The sequence below is a fragment of the Peromyscus leucopus genome, chromosome 3 (assembly GCF_004664715.2).
Source record: "Peromyscus leucopus breed LL Stock chromosome 3, UCI_PerLeu_2.1, whole genome shotgun sequence".
Lineage (NCBI taxonomy): Eukaryota > Metazoa > Chordata > Mammalia > Rodentia > Cricetidae > Peromyscus > Peromyscus leucopus.
Window position 1 is genome coordinate 158,186,091 of NC_051065.1, and position 27,600 is coordinate 158,213,690.

Here is a 27,600-nt window from a genome sequence, read left to right on the forward strand (position 1 = left end):
GACAAGGAGAAGCGGGAGCTGTTTGACATTCCAAGATGTGTCCTAAACATTTAAGGACAAATTGCCAGAGCCACAGAGCACTGATGTCTAGTATCAAGGCATATGTAAAATTTTATCCTCTGTTGTAGAAAAACACAACACAACCTCTTGGACTTTTGAGATAGGTGTAGGTGTGGATGTGTGCATGTATGTGCACCATTAACCAGTCATTTCTGTCCCAAGCACTAGATTACACCTCCCCCAGGAAATCCCTCATCTAATTTTCAAAACAGCCATTGCAGGGAGATGCTATTAGACTCAATCCTGCAAGAGGTAAAGCAGAGGGTCTTGGAGGTTAATTGGCTTGGCTAACCAAGGTTTGCGTAGGAATCCCAGGAGCAAGGATTTGAACCATCTGTTTACCAAACCGTGTGCTTTTCATGTGCTTCATGCTGCCTTTATGTATTCATGACCCCAAACTGGGTCTAGGAACCTTAGAGAGTGTCTTGTAGCCACCTGCTGCAGTCAAGGAAGACTTCAGGGCCTGAGGCTCCACCCCCGCTGGTGGATCTCCATGAAACAGTCTCTGTGCAAAAAAGAATGGGCCTTTTCCACATTCCCAGTGCCTACCATACCCACTCATATCCCACACTCCATGGTAGCCTCCTGCTAAGCCAGGCATGGAACATTTTCAGCTATGGAACATTTCTATATGCATTCCACAATCCATTTACTTGTCATAGCAACCGTGCTCATGCAGGAGCCCCAAATCAGAAGCCTTTCATCTGACCATTATCTTTTTATGTGCCTGGCCCTAAGTTAGCTATTGGGGACACAGATGGATGAGACCCAGTTTCTATCCTCCAGTTCTCAAGCTGCTCACAGCCTGATTGCACAAAACAATCACCCCAATCAATTCTGACTCAACAATTCACAGAATGGTGCCTCTAACTCTGAGGCACAAAATTTGCACAAAGGGCAAATTTTAGCTGTCCGGCTGCTTTACCGGCAAGTACGCATGATCGGTAGCTGAAGTGTTTACTTCCTGCTCAGGTCTGTTTAATAATTTTTGATTTATGAATGACAAACTCCTCAACCCTAGCAACCTCAAGCAATAGAGAATTGGCACCACATTAGAAATCCCAGACTGGAGCTGTCTTCAAGTTCAGGATGAGGAAAGGATGAGATGGGCATTGTTTTAGGCTATTTCTCTCGTTAGCCCACCCCAGCCTAGTGGCTACTCAATGCTAAAAGTCTCTACTACCTGCACCTCTTCAGCCTCAGGAGAGGCTGATGATTCTCCATCCTCAGAACTGAGCCACAGGCTTACCCCTAAAGTAGCTCATCCCTAAAGGAGGGAATAGACAGCTATAAGCAGGGGTAGACAACCTCCTAGTTTCAAGGGTACTGCCATCCCCATCCAGACTATGTCAGCATAGAATAGCCTCCCACAGGAGATTCTGAGAGCTGCCTTATCCTGTAGGCCTGTGAGTAATGAGACACAGCAATGGTTTTTCAGTCCTGCTCAATCTTAGGGTGGTAATTACACAGCAGTCACTAACTGATACACTACACAATGCTCAATCAAACGCACTAACATTTTCCACCTACCAGTGATGACGCCCATCAGGCTTGTGCTGTGTGTGGAGTGCTTCACATGCTGTCTTAGGGTTTCTGTTGCTGTGAAGAGACACCATGACCACGGCAACTCTTATAAAGGAAAACATTTGACTGGGGTGGCTCGATTACAGTGTCAGAGTTCAGTCCATGGCAGGAGCATGCCAGCAGGCAGACAGACATAGTGCTGATTATATCTCGATCGGAAGGTAACAGGAAGTAGACTATGACACTGAGCGTGGCTTGAGCATGTATGAGACCTCAAAGCCTGCCTCCACAGTGACACACTTCCTCCAACAAGGCCACACTTTGTCATGGTGCCACTACCTTTGGGGGCCATTTTCTTACAAAACACCTCACGTGACTTCCCTCCCTGCATCCATACAAGCCCCCAAGGAGGTAAATTCTGTTTCCCCACTTTACAACTGAGGAAACTCACACTCGCAACTAGGACTCCACAGTGTCATTTCTGCTACCCTGCTTGCTGTAGGACACAGTTCCCAGGATTCTGTGGTCACCAAGTGCCTGATGTTGGGAGGCTGGGTTACTCTGACAACCACTTAATAAGTTAAGTATGTCCAGCTTCTTCTGGGGAATAGATTGATCCTTCATTAATTTCCTTTAAATGCTGATATTGGGAATAGTTCTAATTGTTTCTCTACACTGTGCCATGTTGGTCCTTACTATTACAAAAATACTTTCTGTTCTCTTTTTCTTTGCTGCTTTAGCTCTCCACAGAGCATATGGATTTGCAGTAGGTGTGATATTAAGTATATGAGATGGGAAGCTGAAGACAGGAGGGGGTTCAGACCCAAGTCTCAAGTCCAGAGGGAGGAAGTGTCCTAGCATGACTACCTTTTCCCTATAACCCAGGACCGCATCTCCCACAGTGGCCTGGGCCCTCCTACATCAACCATCAGTCAAGAAAATGCCTCACAGACTTGCCTAGAGGCCACCTCAATTGACTTTCCTCTTCCCAGATAATACCAACTTATGTTGACAAAAGTTGACACAAACAAACAAACAAACAAACAAACAAACAAACAAACAAACAGAAAACTAATTGGAACAGGAAGAAAAGAGGCCTCTGGCTATCCTGACGAGGCCGTGCTCCCCCCACCCCACTCGCCCACACATACACTGAGCATACCCACTCCAGTCTTCTCCAGGTCCTGCACACAGGTTTGACAAGCTTCCAACTTCCATCACGAGTGTATCTGCAAAGGCTCTGGGGTCACCCAGACCTGAATGTAGATCTTTGCTTTGATTGACATCAATAAATGGCCTTGGCAAGTGGTACAACCCATGGCGCCAACCTTTGTTAGGAACCTGTGGCTGAGAAGAGGCTTGTCTCACACAGCGGTTTCCAAAGGACAACCTGTAACACACACATAGACTGACCAAGTTCTGTTGTCACAGGCCCTGGTGACACTGTCACCTGCTTCATCCCTGTGCTCTGTGGGAAGCAAGAACAAGCTGCTGGACTTCCAATGACTGGCTGCTTCAAACTTGCTTCAAGGGAAAAAAAGCTTTAGTTCAAATTCCATCATTTACTGGCTGCTAACTGGAGAAAATCTCTTTCCCAGACTACCTTAGTTTCCTTATTTCTAGGACAAGGGACTGGGGAGGCTGATTTTATTTCTTCCTGCTCTGAGTGCCCACTTGATGTATGATCAGAGGCTGCAGAATCACAGAAGGAATGTCAGTCGTCCCTGCTCTGCCCACCATGTTTTTTAAAGGAAGTAGCCTGATGCCCCAAGAGTTTAGGGAATACTTTTGGTATCAACCTTATCTTCTTGCCCCAGTGGCCTGAGTCATAGATGGCCACTGACTCAACGGGAAGTGTGGTTGATTGAATGGTAACCCTGGTCCTTAGTGAGCTGACCCATTAGAAGTTACAAAATGGCTGGGCAGTGGTGGCGCACGCCTTTAATCCCAGCACTTGGGAGGCAGAGGCAGAGGCAGGCGGATCTCTGTGAGTTCGAGGCCAGCTTGGTCTACAAAGTGAGTTCCAGGAAAGGCACAAAGCTACACAGAGAAACCCTGTCTTGAAAAACAAAAAACAAAAAACAAACAAAAAGAAGAAGAAGAAGAAGAAGAAGAAGAAGAAGAAGAAGAAGAAGAAGAAGAAGAAGAAGAAGAAGAAGAAGAAGTAGTTACAAAATGCTGGGTGATTAGTGGGAGAAGCAAAAGACAGAAAGAAGGCCGCACCGACAAGGTCAGAGGTGGAGAGTGGCACTTATGGACAACAGGAAACTGAGTCAGGAGAGGTGAGGTGTGAAAAACAAAGCTCGTGGTTGTAGGAAGGCCATGGAGGAGAGCAGAGCCTCTGAGAGCAAAGTCATGTGGACCTGGCATCAGAACAACCTGTGTGTATCCACCCCACTGCCATGCAATCACTGAGAGACCTCCCCCTTTCTTGGTATAACTTGAGTAGTTGTTGATATCTTGTCACTGGAAGGACAGAGAAGGGATCCAGAACAATGGCTTAGTAGGTGAAGGCACCGGCATCCAAGTCTGACTACCTGAGTTTGATTCACAGGAGCCACATGGCAGAAAGAGAAAAATCACAACTCCCCAAAGTTATCCTTTGACCTCTAGGTACATACCATGGCACACCAAGCTACAGCCCTATAAATAAATAAGTAATGAATTGAAATGCCAAAGGAAAAAGGGGAGGGAATGGTTATAGCTGAGATTCTGAGCCTTACCGTGTTCTTTTAGTTCTCCCATCTATCCTGCAAGGCAGGTACCATTATTCATTGACTCAGTCAGTGAATAAGCAGTCTGGAGAGGTTGGAAGGCCTGCAGTAGGGCCACTGCTAAGAAGCACAGGGTTGGGGACAGATTCAGAGAACATCACTCTGCAACTCTGCCCTTCTCCCTCAGACCAAACAGGGTCATGTAATCAGAACACAGCCGAGGGTACAACTCCCAGTTTTACTTCTTGGGTCAAAGATAAATGTGTTGGATAGTTTTATGTCACCTTGATACAAGATAGAGTCATTTGGAAAGAGGGACCCTCTGTTGAGAAAATGCCCCCATCAGATTGGCCTGTGGGCAAGCCTGTGGTGATTTTCTTGATTAATGATTGATGTGGGCAATGCTATTCCTAGGCTAATGGTCCTGGGTGTTATAATAAAGCAGGCTGAGCACACCACAGGGAGAAAGCCAGTCAGCAGCATGCTTCCATGGCCTCTGCATCAGGTCCTGCCTTTAGGTTCCTGCTGCGAGTTCCTGCCCTGAGTTCCCTCAGCGATGGAGTGTGACTAGGGAGTATAGGATGAAATAAACTATTTCCTCTCCAAGGTGCTTTTGGTCATGACATTTAGTACAACAACAGAAACCCTAATCAAAACATCCAGGGGCTCCAAGCTATCTCCCTCTGCCTCTCCCAACCTCTCTTCACTCTCTTGGCCACGTAAGTCTTTGTGCCCCTGAGCTCAGGCAGCCTCTCCCTGGCTCAGTCCTCAGCTGGGACACTCTTTCCCAGGCTCTCTGCCTGCCTCCCTCTCTTCCTTCAGCCTCTAGACACTGCCTCAGATAGCCTCATCCGACTACTTTGCCTAGAGAGGCCCCAGTCATCACAGGTGACAGGCTCTATTCTCCTTCTCACAATTACCATCAGAATCATTTTGTTTATATTGTTTCTTCCTCCAACCTAAAAGGTAAGTTCTAGAAAGTCTGGGGAGTTGTCTGTTTTCTCCACACTGTCTCCAGGCAGAAATCTGTAGTAGAACTTTCTTGTCGGCCTTTTTTTGAACTGCCAGATCCCCAATGATGACAGCGACTTATTATTAATTATGAAAGCTTGGCCTTCAGCTTAGGCTTGTTCTCAACTAGCTCTTAAGACTTAAATTAACCTGTTTCTATTAATCTACATTCTACCACATGGCTTTTTACCTCTCCTCCATTCTGTGTGTCTGACTTCCTCAGTGTCTCGCTGGCATCTCTTGCTGTGCCAGATCCTAACCCTAAGATCCTCTCTCTGTCCTGCCTATTCTCTCCTGCCTAGCTATTGGCCATTCAGCTCTTTATTAAACCAATCATGTGCCTTAGGCAGTTGAGACAAAACACAGACACATCATCATGCAATGTAAACAAATATCCTGCAACAGAAATCTGGTGTCCAGTCCATAGGAGAGGCTCAATTAATGTTGTGGGACAAAATGAGTATCAGTCCACAGTGAGGGACCAAATGCTGTTTCTGAATGGAGTTGTGTTCATTACTACCAAGCAGGTTTCAGGGATAGTTCCTGAGAGTCCATTGTATGCAAGCTTAGTGTTCTTGCTGCTGTGATAAAGTAACCAGCAAAAGTCTGTTAAGTGTTTATCTTGGCTCACAGTTGAAGGCTATAGTTAATCATGGCAGGAAAATCATGGTGACAAGAGTTTGAATACACGTTGCATCCATAGTCAGGGAGTAGGCAGTGATGAATAGTAGTGCTCAGCTAGCTTTCAACTCTTTATTGTCCCATGACCCAACTCTATAGGATAGTGCTGCCCCAAATTCATGGACTACACACTTCACTGAATGTAATCTAAGTAATCCCTCACAGGTACACCCAGAGGCTCATCTATGTGATTCAAGATCTTGTCATGTTGACAATATTAACCACCACATGTGCCAGGTATGCTGCATGTTGGGGGACACAGCCACGAGCAAAGGGGGTCAAAATGTGCACTAAGTCAAATGCTAGAGGTCAAAGGATGAGATCAACGAACTAAGAAACATGGAAGGTGTGGGAGAATGGGCAGATATTGATTTCGACTGTAAACTGAGAGGTTAAGGCTGCCATTTTGAGAGGAAGAATCTTAAGTTGGATGGGGCCACCAAAGGGATGCACAGGCAAGTGAATGTTGGAGGAGCTACTGTGTGGGAAGAATGGAAAAAGGCAAAGAGGCCGGAGCAGAGGCAAAAAGATGAAACAGACTGTGTGTGTGTGTGTGTGTGTGTGTGTGTGTGTGTGTGTGAGAGAGAGAGAGAGAGAGAGAGAGAGAGAGAGAGAGAGAGAGAGAGAGAGGGGTGATGTGGGGGAGGCAGGGAGCATTCAGGGCTTTCAAGCCAGGGTAAGGATCATGAAACTATTCTGAGAGTGAGAAGCCCTTGGAAGGTTATAGTAGGAGTATTGATCCTCTTTATTGTTGTTAAAACATTATTGGTGGGGGCTGGAGAGATGGCTCAGCAGTTAAGAGCACTTGTTGCTCCTGCAGAGGACCTGAGTTTGGTTCCCAACACTCACATGGTGGTTCACAACCATCTGTACCTCCAGTTCCATGATTCTGACACCTCTTCTCACCTCCGTGGGTACCAGGAACGCAGGTAGTATGTGTACATACATGCAGGCAAAATACTCACACATACAAAATTTAAAAAAAAAACTAAAAGTAAAAATATGGCTAAGGTTGGGTGTGTCAGGAGATCTCAAGTTCAAGGCCAGCGTGGTCTACTTAGTCAGACCTTGTCTAAAAAAAAAAAAAAAATAACTGGTGTAGCTAGAGTTTTCTAGAGTTTTCCTGCCTTGCCCACAGTCAGGACAAATCTTTGTCACCCGCCAGTCCCACAGCCGCTCAGACCCAACCAAGTAAACACAGAGACTTATATTGCTTACAAACTGTATGGCCATGGCAGGCTTCTTGCTAACTGTTCTTATAGCTTAAATTAATACATTTCCATAAGTCTGTACCTTGCCACGTGGCTGGTGGCTTGCTGGCGTCTTCACATGCTGCTGGTCATGGCGGCGGCTGCAGAGTCTCTCCCTTCAGCCTTCCGCTTCCCAGAATTCTCCTCTCTCCTTGTCCCACCTACTTCCTGCCTGGCCACTGGCCAACCAGTGTTTTATTTATTGACCAATCAGAGCAATTTGACATACAGACCGTCCCACAGCACTTCCCCTTTCTTTTTTTTTTTTAAAAGGAAGGTTTTAACTTTTACACATCTCCAAAGTCAGCTTGGTATATTTGGGAATTTGGGCGTAGCTTCTCTTACTACTTCCTGCTGGAGGGGGGCGCTGTATCTTATGGGGACACAAAGAAAATTTTAGGATCATGGAGTAGTCCGTGACTTGAAACGATTCTGAATGTTGGATCATCTGGGCCATGGTGTCATCGGAGACCTTTCAGGTGGTCTTGGCTGGTCAAACCTGATGTATCTTAATCTGGAACAAATCCATAGCCTCTGGCTTTCTGTGGAAACAAAAGCAGAGCCTCCTTTCCAAAGCAACATATCCTTATATCCAAATTTTGAAGTTAAGGTACCTTTAAAATACACATTTTGGCATAACTCAACAGTTTTTGCAATCAAATGTTTCTCTTCAGTTACGAATATCAAAGAGAACATAATCCAGATTCTCTGTGTGGTAGCCATCTTTATGTGGCTTATGTTTTATATTACCTTGAGCCTATTGCTTTAAACTGCAGCCTTCTAAGCCTGAAACGGCACTGTGGCTGCTGGCTCCTCCCACTTCAGCTTCCCAACATGGCGGTGGTACGTTTTTCCGCCAGCTCTGGGAGCCATCGTGGGTCTGTGCTTTTATCCAAGCAGTGTGTAGCCCAGAAACCTCCTTTTGTTTTGTACTAGCAAAGGCTAAATCCACCACGCAGCTTAATGTGCCACTTGCAGAGGCCTCATTCCCGCCATACTGCAGATGGAGCTCGCACGCTAGGAACCCGCCAGTAGCTCAAACCGGCAGGCTGCCGCTCATTTGAGAGAGACTATTAGGAAGCTGTTTTTAGCTCTGTTTTAGAATCTTTTCTCAGGTTTTAGGTGGAAACTCTTGCCCTCTCGTTGGTCGCCATTTGTAGCTAGAGTTTTCCTGCCTTGCCCACAGTCAGGACAAATCTTTGTCACCCGCCAGTCCCACAGCCGCTCAGACCCAACCAAGTAAACACAGAGACTTATATTGCTTACAAACTGTATGGCCATGGCAGGCTTCTTGCTAACTGTTCTTATAGCTTAAATTAATACATTTCCATAAGTCTGTACCTTGCCACGTGGCTGGTGGCTTGCTGGCGTCTTCACATGCTGCTGGTCATGGCGGCGGCTGCAGAGTCTCTCCCTTCAGCCTTCCGCTTCCCAGAATTCTCCTCTCTCCTTGTCCCACCTACTTCCTGCCTGGCCACTGGCCAACCAGTGTTTTATTTATTGACCAATCAGAGCAATTTGACATACAGACCGTCCCACAGCAAACTGGTCTTCTAGACCTTAGCTAGTCTTTAGAAATGGAGGGCATGTTGCTGGGGATTTGGGTGGAGCATGAGGCTTTGATATAGTCTTGGGTCCTGTATAACAAAGGAACAGTTTCTGATAGGAATTCCAACCATGCCCCCATGGTCATGCATGCCTGGCAGGACACTTAGTCATCTCCGTCTAGTCATTTCTGGGTCATACGTCCTACCCTACAAACCCATGCCCCATGGCTACGTGGTCACGTAATCTCGTGGGCGTGACCACGAGATCTATGTGCATGCATGGAATAGCCACATGGGCCTGTGTGTGCAGGTGCATCCTGGCCTTTGTAAGATGGGCCCCATGTTCCCCCCGCTCTCTTTCTTACACATGTCCTTCCACAGGCCTGACCACATCTATCCCTTCCTTTCTCTTTATCTTGATAAAACTCTTGTCAGTGGATTCTGTCGTGTTTCATGACTTTTCCTTGGGGGTAAGAGCGCTGCAAAAACAAACAAACAAACAAACAAAACAAAACAAAACAAAACAAAACACCAGTTTCTTCTTACCTGAAATGTGAAGAAGGGAGTAGCCAGGAGTGTTAGCTCACACTTGAAATCTGAGCGCTTGAGAGACTAGGGAGGAAAACGATTTCCTCAAGCTCAAAACCAGTGCTCTAGTCCTGCCTAAACTGCTGAGAGAGACCCTGTCTCACAGAGCTAAGCAGCCAACAACTGATAAACAAGAAAAACATACACTTAACACACACACACACACACACACACACACACACACACACACACCAAAAAAAACTAGGGGGAAATGATCTTCTGGTCTCTTAGTTTTGCTTCCTCTGATGGCCGTAGATGTATCTTGCCCTCCAAGGAACTGATTCACACTCTTCATTGTGGAGGCCAATGGCTCACTGACAGGACTGGAATTGGCACAGGACACACCAAGACCAAGTTCTCAGCACAAAGGGGAATTATGAGGGACACAGAGGGACAAAGGCAAGGATAAGAGACAAAGACAGGAGACAGGGTGAAGAAGGGGAAGAGATATTTACCCTGAAGGGACAAATGACTATGTTGTTTTTTATCTAACTTATCCTATTTACTCGGGAGTCAGATGTTGGGGTGAAAACCTACTAGATCAGAGAAGCCAAAAAACAACTAGCTGACCTTCCTTTTTGGCCAGAGACCCAGCAAGAGTGCGTCTCTCCACTGGTCCCAAACTCAAAACGGCCCCAGAATCTCTAAGTTCCTCCCTACTCCTTCCTGTGCTTCTCTATCCATATTCCTTACTCTCTATGGCTAATTCTTGTCAACCAGTCACTGGCTCCATCCCCTAATCCAAGGTTAATTTTATTAACACAGTCTCGGAGTTTCACAGAGAGATAAAATATCCCATAACAGGACTACCTCTGGATAGAGAAGAGACAGATGTGGCATGTAGGCAAATGGTGGTTTATAAAGAGAAAAGGGGAAACCCCCGTGTTAGGATGAGTTGGTTTGTTTTGATTGGGCATTTTAATTAGGAGAGCTAAAAGGCAGTTTTTGATTGCTGGACTTGAAAACTTTGATAGCTGGACCTTGGTAGTCAGCCTCAGGGGGAGGAAGTGGCCAAATAAGGGAAGAGACCATAGTGACTAGCTTTAGGAATGCAACAGAATGGTTTTTAGCAAGGGGGAGAAGGGTGAAAGGCAAAGCCTGTTGGCGCCATGTTTGCCATGCTCAGGCCGGCTACAGCCCTTCACTCACATGTGGCAAAGCTGCAGACCTTTCTTCCCAGGCCACTTCAGACTCCTGTCACGTATGAAACGAGATTTCCTTTCCTCATTGTAAATTCTGTCTGGCCTGACATTCACAGGGCTTCCATCCACCGACAATAGCTTGGTCCTTGCTTCCTTAAAGCTGTTGAGAAATGCATTAAGTAAGACTCAGTTCAAAGTGGCAGAAACCCAGCATGGCCTGGCTGACCAGAAAGGGGGCACTTGGTGCACCCCACCAGTGCCCAGGGAGGTAGAACTGGATGGAGGATGGGAAAGTGGGATCCAAGATGTCAAGTTCGGGCCCTCCGCCTTTCAGGTCTCCCTCCTGCACCGGTCCATTCACCCATCCTCCTCCTCCCAAGTGGTGACCAAGAGGGCCCAAAGGAATCGCAGTTTTAAACCTTAGCACTTAGCCGCCTAGACAGGAAAAAGTTTATATCTTCCCCAGCTCATGAGTCCAAGTCCCAGGGCTGTCTCTGATTGGTCTATCTTGAGTCACATGCTTCTGTGGAGCAATCATTAAGTAGAGGATGGGTCTGACCGTTGCTAATTTGGTCAGATTACATGCCCATTCTCGAGCCAGAGGTTCAGGTTTGTTTTTCTTGACCATATCAAGATAACCAGGGATGATTTTTCAAGAAAGATAGGTTTTGTCTTTTGAACTTTGACACCAGGACAAACCGCAAGGGGCCATCAACAGGCCCACCTCCAGGGGTCACCCTTGAGAAACGCAGTATTTATTTTCCCCATGATTTTTTTTTTATTGATTCTTTGTGAATTTCACATCGCGCACCCCAATCCCAACCATTCCCCTGTTATTCCACATCTGCCCTCCACCCTTGTAACTTCCCACCAAAAGAAAATGGAAAAAAAAAGTCTCTCCGTGGAAGCTGTGGTGTGTCACAGTGTGTCACACAGTCTACCCTTTTTTCCAGCCAGCTTTACTTGCAAGTGTTCATTACAGTGAGTATTGGTCTGGTTTGAGTCCTATGGCTTCTGCTATAGCATCAATACTGGACCCTCAACAAGATGCCTCTCAGATATCCTGCTGTTTCCCTGAGTCATGGAGATCCTGCCGCTTTGTTTTTGCAGGACAGGCCCCTTCACACATTCCAGCAGCACACAGATGGGGTAGGTGTTGGGGTGGGCCAGATAAAAGCCCTGGATCTGGGCCTGGGTGGTAGCTGAGCTGGTCAACTGGCCAGCTCTCCCGTGTCCACACCCCCAGGGGCCAGCTCTCTCACCCTGCCCAGGTGAGGGGTGGGGTCGCTCTCCCAGACCCATGTCGCTCTCCCTCTTGCCTCAGCGGACAGGGGCAGGCCAGCTCTCCTACACCTCCAGCTCTCTTGCATCCACATCACCTCTGGCACCACCACACAGCGGCCAGCCAGGGCTTGGTCTAGCTCAATGCAGTACTCAGACATCCACACGACCTTAGACGGCAGCCCAAACTAAGGAGGTCACATGGTATTTGGTGCTGACATGGGTCATGGATGTTGACACAGTCAGCTGCTGCAGAAAGGCCATGGACCCAGACTTTGTCCTCGGCAGCATCAGTCTGTCCAGATGTCACCGTGGCCTCAGGTGGCAGGGCAGGCCTCTCGCATCAGGCTGTCCCTTATCGCCTGTGAGTCTCCAGTTCTGCCTGTCTTCAGAGTGCACACACGGTTCCGCTTCTCTTTCTCTCCCATCTCTCCTGCACATACTTGCTCATCATAGCAGTGCCCACCCCAGCCCACACTGGTGCAGCGGTGGGCTGATCACCCTAGTGGATCTCTGAGGCCTGGCTGCTTGTGGTGAAGTCCTGGCTTCCCTCCTCCCTGGGAAGCCGCAAGAAAAGTCTATTTAAAAAAAAAATCAGAATTTTTAGTCTTTTTTTTTGGGGGGGAGGGGGAGGTAGGGGGTTTTGAGATAGGGTTTCTCTATGTAGCTTTGGGGCCCATCCTGGAACTCGCTCTGTAGACCAGGCTAGTTCAAACTCACAGAGATCCACCTGCCTCTGCCTCCCGAGTGCTGGGGTTAAAGGTGTGTGCCACCATTGCTCGGCTGGCTAGAATTTTCATTTTTAAGAATTTCATGCATGCAGTTGTATTTTAATCATATTCACACCCTCAGTCCTCCCCCTGACTCTTCCTGGATCTGTTCCCCACTTTGCAACCCCCTTCAAACTTCCTGCCTTCTTTCGCTCTCTTTTTTTCACTTTCAAATAACCCACCAAGTCCAATTTGTACTCCATCCTCTGGAGCTTGGCTGACCTACCAGGGGCTACACTCGTCAATAAGACTGACTCTCTCTCCTCCCAAAGCTATCAACCATCCAGCGCGCCTCACTCAGGAATAAGCCCCTCTCCCCTCCATACTGGAACGTTGACCAGTCTTGATCTTCTACAGCCAACTACAGCAGCTGTTCGTTCCTGAGTGCAATGGAGGCATCCTCTCCAGGAGACTGTTTTTCTCCAGTCCTCCCCAATCTAGCCTCTCTTCAGGGACCCTCTCTGATGAGGACCTTTAACGTCCCAGGATCATCATCTCTGAAGTAGAGACAGCAACAGTGACCGCCTCACGGGCTTGTCATTAGAATAGTGGTGGCCCAGAGAAAAGCCTCAGTGAGCAACAGTTACAATCCTGATCTTGCCTTTAAGGAAGCTTAATTCTAGGGTCCCACTCTTAAAGACCTGGGGTCTTCCATGGGCTGCTTTTGTCCCCTAGCTCCAAACGGGGACATTTAGAAATGTGAATGTTTCTCAGGAGGAGTCCACACCTGGTCAGGCACTGCTCCAAGATGGTGGGTTTGTTTGCTCTTTGAGATTGGAATGTTGTGCCCAGATGGTGACCCCCAGAGAGACCACCAAGGACGAGCAAGCTGGAATGCAAAAGCAAGGTTTAATTTCGGGATCTTACTGATCGGTGCAGATGGACCTCTGGAGCTCTTAGGGGTCCCGGCGGGGGGTCTCTGGGGATCCTGGACGAGCCTCCAAATGTTGTGCCCAGATCGTGACCCCCAGAGAGACCACCAAAGATGAGCATGCTGGAATGCAAAAGCAAGGTTTAATTCTGGATATCCAAAAGCGATACAAGTCTAGGCAGGGACTTCGTCCAATACATCCAACACGGTGGAGGCTGGAGGAAGTGCCCACCTGTCTGCAAGCTCAGCTTTTAAAGGGAAAAATCACAAGGTTACATCACTTAGGGTGCTAGTATGGGTACAATTCTGATTGGCTCGCTTCTAGGGACTTCTAGAAATTACTTCTAAGGGAGTGGTTGCCCGCCACCATTTCTCATTGGCTGCCCTCAGGTGGGGGCATTTCTGTGGTCAGTTACCCTGGAAATCAGGGAGAGGACATTCCATAGTCTGGTAGGCATTACCTCGTGACTATCTTGTGACTCTGTACTTTTACACTTCCTGGTTTCTGGAATCTGAACTGACTGGTTTCAGTAACCAATGGCCTATTCCCAAAAGGAGAAAACTTAGGCCTTAATTTTAGGGTGAAAGCATTTTGGTCTTATTTCTAAGATGGCTCATTTTGGTCTCACAGGATCTAGACTCACTCTACTGGTGTGAACTTTTCATCCTCTTGCCTCTGCTTCCTGAGGGCTGGGATTACAGGCTTGTGCCACCATGCCTAGTTTTTATGGTACTAGAGTTTGAAATCTGGGCTTTGTGCATGCTGGGTAGGGACTCCACCAAGGGAACTGAGCCAGGCTGTAGCGAGTCTTTCTCTGTCTTGCCAGCCCAGCTCCTAAATAACCACACAGAGACTTATTAATTATGAAAGCTCAGCCTATAACTCTAACTAGCTCTTATAACTTAAATTAACCCGTATCTTTAATCTACGTTCTTTTACATGGCTTTACTTCATAATGCTCATGCCGCTTACCCTGAACCCCTGGCATCTCCCTTCCATTCTGCCCTTCTTCTTCCCAGCATCCTCTGTGCCTGGAAATCCTGCCTAGCTATTGGCCATTCAGCTTTTTATTAAACCAATCAGAATGACACGTCTTCACGGTGTACAAAAAGATTATTCCACACCAGGCACTTAACATTTCTATTTATCTTTATCTTATTGCCTGTGTGTATGTGAGTGCATTTTGTTAACGCCTTGGGCATCAGATCCCCTGGGCCTGGAGTTATTGACAGTTGTGAGGCATCACATGGGTGCTGTGGATTGAACCTGGGTCCTCTGCAAGCACAGCCAGTGCTCTTAATCACTGAGCCATCTCTCCAGATTCCTCAGGCACTGTTCTAAATGAGTCCCATGGACTGTCTTGTTCTTGTCTAACAGAAAAGCTATAAATTCAAACTATTTTTAGCCTCAGTTTCAGAGAGGTAGGATAACCTTCCTCAAACCATGCTTGGTAATCGGTAAACCTGACCAGGAGGTCTATTCACAGGACAAGTGACCAGTTGTCTCTGCTTCTCAGAATAAATTTGTTTCTTTCCAAAATGCCTGGCCACATCTCTATTCCAAACAGACACCAGTACCTGCACAATCCTGCTAGTAACAGCCCCCTTCCTGTCTTCTAGAAACTACACACATGCTCTCAGAAAGGCAGGGGGTGAGGCAGGGGGAATCTCTCCTTCCCTCTTTTTTCCCTCCCCCCCCTCTCTTTTTTTTCATTATTTCTTGACAGGGTCTCATTATGTAGCTGTGCCTGGCCTTGAACTCCCAGAGATCTGCCTGCCTCTGCCTCCTGAGGACTGGGATTAAAGGTGGTTGTCACTATGCCCTGATTTTTTTCTTCTACGGTTCAGAAAAGGACCCCGAACATACTCAGAGCTTGTTGAAGTCAATTAAATGAAAAGATAAGATATAAATGAACTATGGATTAATGTGGTGAGTGACCATCTGTTTTAGCCTCAGTTTGAGCGCTGCTCTTGTATGGTACTCTGTTGCCCCCATGTGGCCACTTGTAAGATGGCAGACAGTAAACAACTAATTTTGATAGAAATTTTCAAAATTTTAGAATAATGCAGGAAGTAATATAGTTAATTTGTTATATCTATCACTAAGATTTTAAAGTCATGTATGTTTTCTATGTTCTATTTGCATTTGAGCTCCAGATATCACTGTAATGCATTAGCATACATCTTAAAATGAGATCAGCTCATTTTACAGATAAGAAAACTGAGGCATAGAGAGGTTCAACTACTTGTTCAAGTTAATATGCACTGGAATCCAGAGACTTTGTCAACGCCAGGAACTCCTCACCCTAGCTTTTAACATGGCTGCCTGTATCTTTTCCAAAATGGGTCACTATGCACATGTTACCTCCCATAGGAGACTTCCCAGGGCATCCAATTCATGGTGTCCTCCATTGAACCCTCAGCTTTTGATGTATTGATTCCCATTTTCCATGCTAGGAAATTCATATTCATTCACTTTGTTTTGTACTGTCTTGTCTATATTGTCTCCATCCTTTGCCCCACCCCCAAACCCTGGGGTGTCCGCTCCTCAAGATTAGGGACCACATCTGAATTGTCCACTTCTGTAGTTCAGGCCCTGGCTGGAAGGTGTCAGGGAGCTGGAAACATTTAGTAGAATGAATGGAGGGGCTGGATCTTGTAGTACTCTACAGCTTGGAGTATCAACACTCAGGAAGTAAAAGCAGATACCCTGCGTTTCATAGCTAGACCTTGTCTTAAAAAACAAAAGACTGAGGCTTGGAAAGATGACTCAGTGGTTAAGAGCATTTACTCCTCTTTAAAGAGGACCTAGATTCGAATCCCAGAATCTATATGGTAGTTCACAACCATCTATAATTCTAGATCCAGGGGATTCAGTGCCCCCCCCCTTTTTGTCCTCTGCAAACACCCATCATACATGTGGTATGGACAGACAGACATGATGGCAAAACACTCAAACACAAAATAACTAAAGCTTAAAGGTGTGTGTATGTGTGTGTGTGTCTCAGGGGAAGTTGAGGCTATAGCACTGTGGTAGAGTGCTTGCCTAGTTCAGTTAAGGCCCTGGATTTGATACCTAGTACTGCAAACAGACAAAGAACAATAAAAATAAGAATGGAAGAGAGGGAGAGGGAAGGTAGATAGGAAGGAAGCGGGGACAAAACCCCAAGCTCTCTAAGAGAGTGAGGCAGGTTATAGAAGGAGAGAAGATGGAGGGCAGAGAGGAAAGCAAGATGCGAAGATGCTTTTGGCAGGTGCTCAGGACCATGAAACATCAAGAGTGAGTGGGTAAGTCCAAGCCAGGCCTCCACTTGGCTGGGAGGACATTGCTCTGATTAGAGTTGCCAGACTTGGCAAATAAAAGCACAGGATGACCAGGTTAAACATTAATTTCAGATAAACAGGGAATAATTTTTTATGGAGCTATCCTTGCCTGGCTCTCTGCTTGGTGCTAAGTGTTGTGGGAGATCCTGCCGACTCTAGTCTGCTTTTTAAATACAGAACATTTTGTTTTTGCTCCTGAATAACGAAGCACAAACTCTTTATTGATCTAAAAGAAGGACAGATTTCTCAGAGACAGATGGCAGCTTGTTACAGGAGAATGCTTCTGGAGTCTTAAGGGAAGGAAAGGGGAAGGTGCCAGTGTATTGTTCTGAGCCCATGGTGGCCTTCTGGAATCTGCTTGTCCCCTGGTACTTTCTTCCCCAGGTCTGGTGACCCGGAGTAGTGTTTAGCTCCCTGGTTGCTGCTAAAGAGAACAGGAGAGAAACATTCAGCTCAGGAGGAAAAGGCAGGATGTGAATGTGAGGTCACTGGTGATCTGCCCGTTCATCCCATTTCACCAAGTGGCCGGGGGGGGGGGGGGGGGGCAAGTCTTCAGAGATGAATGGCATGGGGTGTGGCCTTGAGGCTCTGCACAGAGAAGGGAGTGCCTCCTCACCCTTGCCTCTTCTCTCTTTCCTTCCTCCCCTCCCTCCCCCTTTCTTACTTCTTTTCTCATATATTTCTTTTTTACTTCCCTAGCCATTTGTCAACTTAATTACCCAGTGTCCAGACGGGACTCTAAAGGAATAACTACTGCACACTGGTTTTATTGTTATTGTCCTGTCTTTGCACAGATACCTGCTCCTGATGCAACCACAACTAACCAACAGTAAAATACCCAACGCAACCTAGAGTTCATTTGCATACTCTTCTCTGATTGGTTGGTACAAATCCACCAGGCACCTAACCCTTCACTTATCTTCCCTTTGCTGGTTTGCTCAATCCAGTGTCCTGGAATTCTCAGATTTGTCCCTGCTCCTGCTCCGTGTGCCCTTGTCTGCTCAATAAAGTGTCTCTGGTGATCTCTTTGGGTTTTAGTTAAAAATCTGGATCAAGCCTGAGCATTGCCACTGACAAAATTATGTGACCTTGATGAATCATTTTGCTGTTCTGACACTCTGTTCCTATATCTGTAAGTGAGAAGAATTGCCTTGACTGGATTCTTAGGAGAATATACTGTGGTAGTTAGTATATTCTCAAAAGCCAGACAGCCTGAGTTCAAAGCCTGCTTCTACTTATCTGCAAAATGCCCTGCACCCATGACCTATTTCTCTTTCTTCTGAATAATAAATTAATAAGCTGAATAAGTGCATAGATGTAAAAACACAACAGTGCTTTGAACACAGGCGGTCTAATATGTGTTAGCTATTACTGTGATAGATATTAAAGTCTATTGTCTAAATGTGGTTCATGGCATTATTGCCCAATTCATATGTGAGTGTGGGCTAGGAAAAATTAGTTGGCTCAGAGTACAGAGGTCCCTTTTTGAAGAACACTCAAAAGAATGAAGCCCTAACCTGCTGGTCCCCAGTCTCACATTTGTAGAGTGTCTATGACAACCGCACCTCTGCCTCTTTCCCAGGAGAGCTCACATGCCTGGCCCACTGTAAGCCTTCAAAACAAACAAGTTGCATGAGTGAATGCATGGGCCACATGGGTATCAGTGACATGGCAAGCTACAGGGTTCTGTCTTGGGTGGCAGCTGGACTAACTTGTGGCCCCTGAGACCCTACTAGGCAGGGGGTGAATGCTGAGCTGAGTAACCAGGCTGACTGTGTGTTGGTTAGCATTCCACATCTAGATGATGGGATTCTGGTTAAACCAGCCTGAAAGGATCCTTGCTGGAGACAGGTCAGTGTGGTAAGACATCACCTGGGAGACGATGAGGAAGAGGAACCTATCAAGCAGTTGGAGTTATTTGATATGAAGATTGTGCTTCCTATTAAACTGATTTAGTAATGCTCTCTGCTAAAACTGGGCCTTATGAGGAAGATTGGCTAGGAGATGGTTCAGGAGCCGGACTGAAGTTTGGTCAAGGAGAAACTCTTTGTCAGTCTGCGTGGGAAACATCTGGGAACTAAATGCCAGTATTAACAATGGTTATCTCTGAAGAACAGAAGTAACTTTAAATGAAAATTTTAGAGGTACGGGCTGGGGGAGTCGGTAAGTGGTAGAGCATAGAGCACGTGCTGAGTAGGGATAGGGCTGCATTTGACGCCTCCCCCTGTACTTAAGGCAAGAGTTCCTGTTTAGATCATGTAGGCTCTATGTGGCTCTGGCGGATGCCACTATCACTCACAGAAAGCAGGGTTGAGACAGAAGTGTAACTTTGGATGTTTGCAAGGAGCAGGGCAGATCTCTACAGCAACCAGAGAGTACGACCTGAGGGGAAGACAGGAGCCTAGACCTTGAAAACTCTATCAAGGCTTAGACTTTATTTGATTCCTGTCTTTTTTTCCTAATAATCAGTCACCTCCGGGAATCTTTTGTTTATTCATTTTCTAAGACAGATTCAAGCTGCCCTTAGTTTTTCCAATCATCCTCTTGTTGTCCCCCGGGGTCTAAGGACTGCACCACTCCAGGCTGCACCCCGGAATTTGCACTTTTGCTCGGAGGGCTTCCGAAGACACTGAAGCCTGACGCAGGCTAACTACAGCTCCCAGCATGCCGTGCGCTTCGCCGCGAGCGCGGCGCGCGTTGCCGACGTAGGCCGTAGCGCGGGGAATTTCGAGTGGAGGAGCTGCGTGGCAGGCCGGTAGTTGGCGGTCCTGTCAGGTGCGACCATGGAGGCCCTGGCCGAACCGCGGTGGCCTCCGGCGCTGGCGATGATGAAGGTGAGTGTCTCAGGAAGGCCGGGGCGCGGACGGCCCGGGTGCGAGCGGGGCGGCGCTGGCCGCGCGCCCCCGCCTCGGCCCTACGCTGGTCGGCCTCGCGACGCCGGGCCTCAGTTTCCAACTCCCGAGACAGATCGGGAACGCACGGCCGCCGTACGCGGGGAGCCCAGGATGGCCGCCCTAACGAACCGGATGTTTTGGGTTTCAGTCACAACCGCCTCGTCACCAGGATATAGTCACCGTAACGCAGTGTCAACGATGGTGACAGTTCATCCTCCGAGAACTTCCCTGTGTTCACAGCGACATCACGCGTGCTTGGGTGGACGTTACATTGGATGACGTTTTTGTGATCATATACCAAAGCAGGGGATCTGCTTGCCACGACTTGCCTTTTCTCCCAGAGGTTCAGGAGTGCGTCTCGTTCTTAGCACACTGCAACCGGTTCCTCCCGGATGTTGCCTTGCCTTACTCAATAATGACACATCTCTCTCTCTCTCTCTTTTTTTTTTTTTTAACTTTTATTTATTTTGTTAATTTATGAGACAAGGTCTTACTCTAGCCCTTGGCTGGCTTGGAGTTCGGTATGCAGACCAGGCTAGCCTCGAACTCAAAGATCCATCTCCTCCAGCATCCTGAGCGTTGGGTTTAAAGCCATGGGTCACTGGCCATCTCTGGCTCACATCTTTTTAAAACAGAGATCAGGACCTAGGCCCACCACTTAGCCTTTCATTTTAAAAAAAATTATTGCACACTGAATTATTTCACTTAACATTTACTTGGGTAGATATGTTTTGTTTTTGTATTTTTGTTTTCCCTAAGAATCACTCCTGAATTCAGGCTTTTCCCTTACTTTTCATAAAAACAATGTATTTACCTATAACAATTGATTATTCTTTGCAAGCAGATTTTGTTTTCTTTTGTTTTGTTTTTGAGACAGGGTTTCCTGGAACTCCCTCTATAGACCAGGCTGGCCTCGAACTCTGCCTCCAAGTGCTGGAATTAAAGGTGTGTGCCACCAACTCCCAGCACAAGCGGGCTTTTAATAGCTATGTAATATTTCATCATACGGATTGTTAATGACAACTTTTTTGTTTGTGTTTGATTTTGAGACAGGCTCCCTGTGTAGTATAGGCAGGCTTGGAGCTTGCTCCTTAGGGCAAGCTGGTGTCTAGCTTTGGAACCTCTTGCTCCTGCCTCTGAAGTGCTAGGCTTAAAAGTATGTGTCACCATAATGGCATTTGCTTATAATAATATGTAATGTGTGTAATATATAATAATGTAATGGTATTTAAATTATTTATTTTAAACATTTGTTCTGCGCATTGAGTGTTTTGCTTGTTTGTATGTGTGTGTTTCTACATGCATGACTGGTGCTTGTAGAGGTCAGAAGAGAGCATTGACTGCCCTGGAACCAGAGTCATAGATGGTTGTGAGCCATCTGTGGGTGCCAGGAATCCAACCCAGGTCCAGCTGATGCTCTTAACTGCTGAGCCATCTCCTCAGTCTCTACAGCTTTTAAGTAATAGATTCATATAATTTAAGAAATACATAAAATGAAACAGATCTTCCTGCCATGTCTCTCATTCCTCAGTTCCCTGCTCTTAATAACTATGATTTATCACTTTGTTGTATTTTTTCAGAATTTTCTTCATATATGGAATATCTACTTTTGCTTTTTTTTTTTTTTTTGGTAGGGTCTCACTGTGTATCTCTGGCTGTCATGAAACTATGTAGATCAGGCTGGTCTGAAACTCACAGAGATCCTCCTGCCTCCCAAGTGCTGGGAAATGTATGCCACTATCCCTGGCTATAGTCTACATTTTTATTCATTTTGTGTGTGTGTGTGTGTGTGTGTGTAGCTCAGGATGGCAGCCAGGTCTAAATCCATGCTAGACGAGGACTCTACCCTTCAGCTACCTCCTCAGCTTCCCACACTAAAGCAGTCTATCATGGTTACTATCAGTAACGTCCTTCCTATCTTTCTTCCTTCTTTTCTTTTAGATTGATTTATTTATTATGTATACAGTGTTCTGGATGCCTGCAGGCCAGAAGAGGGCACCAGATCTCATTACAGATGGTTGTGAGCCACCATGTGGTTACTGAGAATTGAACTGAACTCAGGTCCTCTGGATGAGAAACCAGTGCTCTTAACCTCTGGGCCATCTTTCCAGCCCTCAGTACCTTTCTTAAACTTAAAATTAAAAGGTTTTAAGTTGCAAGAATAAATCCTGTTCTGTTTAGCTTGTTGTCCAAGTTAACACTGACGGTAGCTAGCTATTTTGAAGGCTTCCTCATGCATAAGTATTGGACTACCATGAGGAGGATGGGTATTTCAGTCTCAGAATCCTACCTCTGCCTCCGAAGTGCAAGGATTACAGGGGCATGGAATCATGCCCTACTAGAGCCTTTGTAATGTGTGCCTTTCCTAGTCTCCAACTTGGTTCTTAAGCTGTGTGGTGACTGTTGATATCTTCTACCAAGTGTCCCATATGCCAGAGGATGGATTCTGAAGAGCTAGAAACATGGGAGAAGAAGAGCAGGAATGCAGGGCTAACAGTGTGGCACAGGAACCCGCAGTGTCGGCTCTTCAGAGCTGGGGTAACCTGAAATTTGAATTTAATTTAATTTGAGTGTGTTTTTAGTTTTTTGTTTTTTCATGGTAAGGTTTCTCTGTGTAACAGCCCTTGGCTTTCTGGGAACTTGTTTTGTAGACCAGACTGGCCTTGAACTCAGAGAGATCTGAGTACTGGGATTAAAGGCGTGCACCACCATACCTAGCAAATTTAAATATTTGTGGGGAAGTTTTTTTTTCTCTATTTGTGATGATACTTTGCTGTTTCTCTGTAGTTAGATTTTGAGTAAGTGTGGAATTAATTTTAGGGGAATAGAGGGAAAGTTGTTTGCCAGGCATTGATCTTGCTACTGATGTCTTGCTGATACACATGTGTTTTTATATTTCAGACAATAGATGATTTGCTTCGCTGTGGAATTTGCTTTGAGTATTTCAACATTGCAGTGATAATACCCCAGTGCTCTCACAACTGTAAGTACATTTTGTTTTGTGTTAGTAAAAGCCCAAGATAGCTTTCATTAACACTGAAGATTGGTTCACATGTTCATTTTTTATTTTTCATTCCTCTATCTTATACTGTTAAGAAGGTCTATGTCATCACCTTGTCTTGAATATGGCAGTTTCTTACAAGGTTCTTATATTTTTCTATCACCTCCCCTTTTGGATATTTTTATATGCCTTTTGTAGAATTTACAGCAGTAAAGATTTTGGTATCACTATATGGTTATTTGTTGAGTAGTTTAATATGTTAAGTTTCAGGATGTTTTTAGCAGGATGACAGATAAATGGTTCAATCACTTGGTTTGGAATTATAAATCTTAAACTTCAAAACAATAGGAATGCAGATGCTTTTCAACATGGGATTATTTCCCAGTAAACCTGTCAGGACTTGAAAATACTGTTAAGTGAAAATTTTGTTAACGCACCCAACCTATTTCCTGTTGTAGCACAGAACAGGTAGAATGAATTGACTTCCTGACCTACTGGCTGATGGGGCGCTGTGCCTACTACCTCTACCCAGCATTTCAGAAGTATTGTACTGCATGTTCCTAGTGGAAGGTTGTGGTGGGGAGCAGGACAGAGGAATTCAAAATGTAAAATGTGGTTTCTATGGAGTGAATACCATTTTTGTTTTCTGGGACTGTTAGAAAATTGTCCAACTGTCATAATTCAAGGACCATCTAGGTTCCCTCAGAACTCTCTCATTGAAGAGTACTGCAGATCGTTTTCTCACTAGGCAGCCATGGGAGACTTAGGAGCAGTGCAGTAGCCTTGCTTATCTTCTTTATTAGAAATATGCTTTACATGCTTAGGGATAAGCTTCTTTTCTCTTATTTGTTAGGTGATGTGGATTTAGCCCTCAAACATACTTAGGCAAGTGCTCTGCCACTCTCCTAAGTATTTTAATAGCTTAAGATTGTGGGGCTTCGTTAACCTGTCATTTAGGCCATCTAGTTTATTGAATACTTAGATTTATGATCTTTTTTGTTCCTCTGCTTTCAAGTTGATGTTTGTCTTCGAAAGTTAAAAATCAGTTCAGTGTGGCTTTAAAAAAGATGGGGAAAAGCTTTGACAAAAAGTTCTATGAAGTCATAATAAGATTCTGGCAGATGTCGACTTTGTAGACACACCTCCGCTTGGCTCTTGAGTGCCACTTACCAAGTGGATGAATTTGTAATTATTGCCCAACGTTTCTCTAAATGTCAAAGTCTGTTGAGTAGTTTTTACTTCAGAAGATAGTTCTGAGAATTTATATGCAGAACTTGAGGCTGTGGAAGATGGTTTAGTGGGTAAAGTGAGGCTATGAGAGGCTATGAGTTCTGATCCCTACTACCCACATAAAAGCCAAGGATTGTGGTGTACATCTATAGCCTTAGCACTTGTGGACAGAGACAGATGAAATCCTGGGGGCCTCACTATAGTCAGCCTACCTGGAAAACCAACAGTAACAATGTGAATTTCAGGTTCAAAGAGACCTTGTCTCAAAAATAAGATGGAGGGTGATTGAGGAAGACACACAACATTGGCATCCATATGTACATACCCAGACAAGTGCTTCCACATGTAATAGACATACCAAAAACAAAACCCCTCACTACTTGGCCCATTTTGAACTATCATTACTTTTCTATTGCTGTGATATAACACCATGACCAAGGCAACTTATGGAAGGAAGGGTTTATCTGATGCATTTTCTGCCAGAGAGATAAGAGTCTATTACCATCACAATAGGGCAGGGAATTGTGGCTGCAGGCCAGCATGGCACTGGAGCTGGAAGCTAGAGCCTGAGGGCTCACATCTCATACCATAACAGGAAGTGGAGAGATGGAGCTTGAAATGGACAGTGTCTTTAAACTCTAAAAGCCTGCTCCCAGTGACTAACTTCCTCCAGCAAGGCCACATTTCCTAAGCCTTCCTAAACAATGTCACCAACTGAGAACCAAGTATTTAAATGCCTGAGAAAATGGAGGAAATTTCTTTGAAACCACCACAATGGGTCTTTACAAATGATAGTTTTCTTCCAGGTAGAGTCATATGAATAGCCAAGATCAACTTTGGGGACTGTTTCTAAATCTATTTTAATATCTTTACAAACAGTAAAAATCATACATTAAAATGCAGCATGTTCAGTGAGTTCTGACAGATATGTCATATAACAAGTACAGTTAAGTTTCTTCATCAGATAAAGTTCTTCCCATTTCAGTTAATGTAGTCTATGAAATACCCATAGATCTATCTATAGCTAGATCTATCTATCATGTGGTTTTTTCTTGGATTGATAGGATTGATGGCTCTGAATCCTAGTTATTTATTGCTTGCTGCTCCTTAAACATTCATCACTGTAAATCACTTTATTCTCTTTCACTCTGCTTGTTTTTTTTGGAAACAAGCAATAAACACTATGTTTGCATTTAGTTATTAAAGTTTGAATGAGTTAAGAAGCAGGTTAGTTAAACTAGACCCATAGTCACTGTGTTGTTATTCCAGATGAGGGTCACAAAGTTATGCAGAGCTGCACTCCTGGACGTTCTGGAGTGCTGGTCCTTAGTTGATTAGATGGTGTTTTCTTATCATCTAAAAATAATTAAATTTTTGTTGAATCAGTATGATTTAAAGTGATGTTTTTTTTTAATGACCCATATCCACTGAATTAATATAAGTGAGAGTAGAGTTTAAATTAAAAGCAGTAACCTCTGTAGGTGCCTGAGCTCAGCAACAGCCATGTTTAGGAATTTGGGACTTAAAATATTGCCTGGGAAACTTATTGTGTGTCTTAATTACTTTTCTGTTGCTGTAATAAAACACGATGACCAAGGCAACTTATAGAAGAAAGAGATTATTTGGGTGTACAGTTTCAGAGGGTTAGAGTCCATGACAATCGTGGTGGGAAGCATGGCAATAGGCAGGCAGCATGGTGCTGGGGCAGTAGCTGAGAGGTCACATCTTAATCCACAACCACAAGGCAGGGAGAGCTAACCAGGAATTCTGTGAGTCTTTTGACATTTCAAAGTCCACCCCTAGTGACACACCTCCTTGAACAAGGCCACACTTTCTAATCTTTCCCTAACTGTTCCACCAAGTAGAAACCTAGTATTCAAATATATGAGCCAGTGGGGCCATTTTTATTCAAATCACTACATTCCAGTCTCTGGCCTCCATAGGTTTGTGGCCATATAATAATGCAAAATGCATTTTGTCAAGCTTTAAAAGTCCGCATAGTTTTTCAGTCTCAACACAATTTAAAAGTACAAAGTCTCTTTTGAAACTCAAGGCAGTATTTTAATTGTAACTTCTTGTAAACTCAAAATCAAAAAGCAAATTATATAATTCCAATGTACAGTGGCATAGAATATACCTTACTTTTCCAAAATGGAGGAAGAGGAGCATAGTGAGGAAATACTGGACCAACAGAAGACTGAAACCCAGCAGGACAAACTCTAGAGCCCCTAGCTCTATGTCTGATGTCAGAGGATTCAGATGGTTCTTCCTCTCCTGCTTTGCTGACTGCAGCACACTCCTTGCTCTTGGGCTGGTTCCACATACTCCCTATGTACAACTCTCCTTGGCAGATATCCCAAGGCTCTGGTACCTCTAACATCTTGGGGTCTTCAACACAATCCAGGCTTTGTTGTCATAGCTGCATGCAATAGCCTTTCAGGACCTCTATGCTGGGACTCCCCTGCGGAAAGCCTGACCTCAGTGGCTTTATTTAGCCGTGGAGGAAGATTCCACAACCACTTTTCTTGTGTATCCTCATGACTTGAAAGCAAGAATCATGTTGATAACACTGCCAAGTTTTACTGCCCAGTTGGGATAGAGCCTAGCCCTCTCCTTGAGTTACATTTGGAGAAGCTTTCCTTTGTTTTCAGCAGCAGAAAATTCCTCAGGCATTTATTAGCTGGATGGGGTCTCACCCTGAGTGAACCCCTCCCTTTATTCTGTTGTATAGCAGATCTTCGTTAATCTTCTCATCTCTTTCAGCACAGTCCTTGGCTCTGACATTAAATTTTCTGTTGTTCTTTTTCTTCCCAAACTACATTTTCCCCCCCACTTGCTCTTTTTCATTTTAGACCTGCATGAGAGTGATTACTAAGAACCATTGGATAGAGTTAGTGTTCATCTGTCTTAAAATCTCCTCTACCAAGGAAATTAATCCATTATTTTCAATTTAGGTCAAGTGTGGAAAGTAGCCACATTCTTTGCCAAAATTATCACAAGACTGTTTTCTATCCCAGTTGCTAATATTGTTCCCCTCTGAAACCTTTTGAGCTGGGCCTTCTTAGTCCACATGCTCTTAGCACTGCTGTCTTCCAAGCTCCAACTAGGATAGCCCATTAAGCTCCACTTCAGCTGCTTTCCTAGTCCAAAGTCTAAGTCTTCCACATTCCTCCAAAAGACAGCATGCTCAGGTCTGTCAGAACAATCCCACTCCTGGTACCAGATTTCAGAAATTTCCAGCAACTGTCGGTCACACTTCAGATGTTCTCTTTGGTGCTGGCTTCAGTACAGGTTTCTTTTCTGGTTCCTGGGTGCTTTCTGCTTGGGGACTCTCTTCCCTGTAGAGTTGCCTGTCTAGTTTTTTTGGGGAAGGGTAGTAGTTTAGCCTGTGACTTTGTTTTTCTGATGGATCTGAGGAGAGTTGTTGGTTTTTCAGGTTGTTCACAAATGAATGTCAACTGCCAGCTTCTTTGCAATGCCCAGAAGAGCTCAACCTTTTTTCTGTCTGTCCTTGGCCATATGTCCCTTCCTTTTCCCCCTTGGGGTACTGTTGTTGGAGCTGGCAATACTTTATTTGTGAATACTTGCACCATCAAAATCATACTGTTTTTGCTTCCTCAACTTAACTCAGCTGAACTTAGTCTTTGGGTAGAGGAGTCACTACTGGGGTATTATCTATTACACCAGATAGTTTTCTTTGGGAGTGCATTTG

The 27,600-nt window shown here is 45.2% G+C and overlaps 1 protein-coding gene across 3 annotated transcripts in view; it reads left to right on the forward strand.

The window, feature by feature from the left end:
• Nucleotides 1–19,463: 19,463 nt before the first annotated feature.
• Rad18 (RAD18 E3 ubiquitin protein ligase) overlaps nucleotides 19,464–27,600 on the forward strand; it is a 90,683-nt gene continuing 82,546 nt past the window's right edge. For 2 of the 3 annotated variants that reach the window (XM_028863877.2, XM_028863878.2), the window contains exons 1-2: nucleotides 19,464–19,597; nucleotides 22,559–22,640. In XM_028863877.2, the coding sequence (XP_028719710.1) occupies nucleotides 19,547–19,597; nucleotides 22,559–22,640 (133 nt within the window). In that variant the 5' untranslated portion in view covers nucleotides 19,464–19,546. Of the gene's footprint in view, nucleotides 19,598–22,556; nucleotides 22,641–27,600 lie in introns of those variants that run through there. The other variant, XM_037204286.1, reaches the window with a different exon arrangement.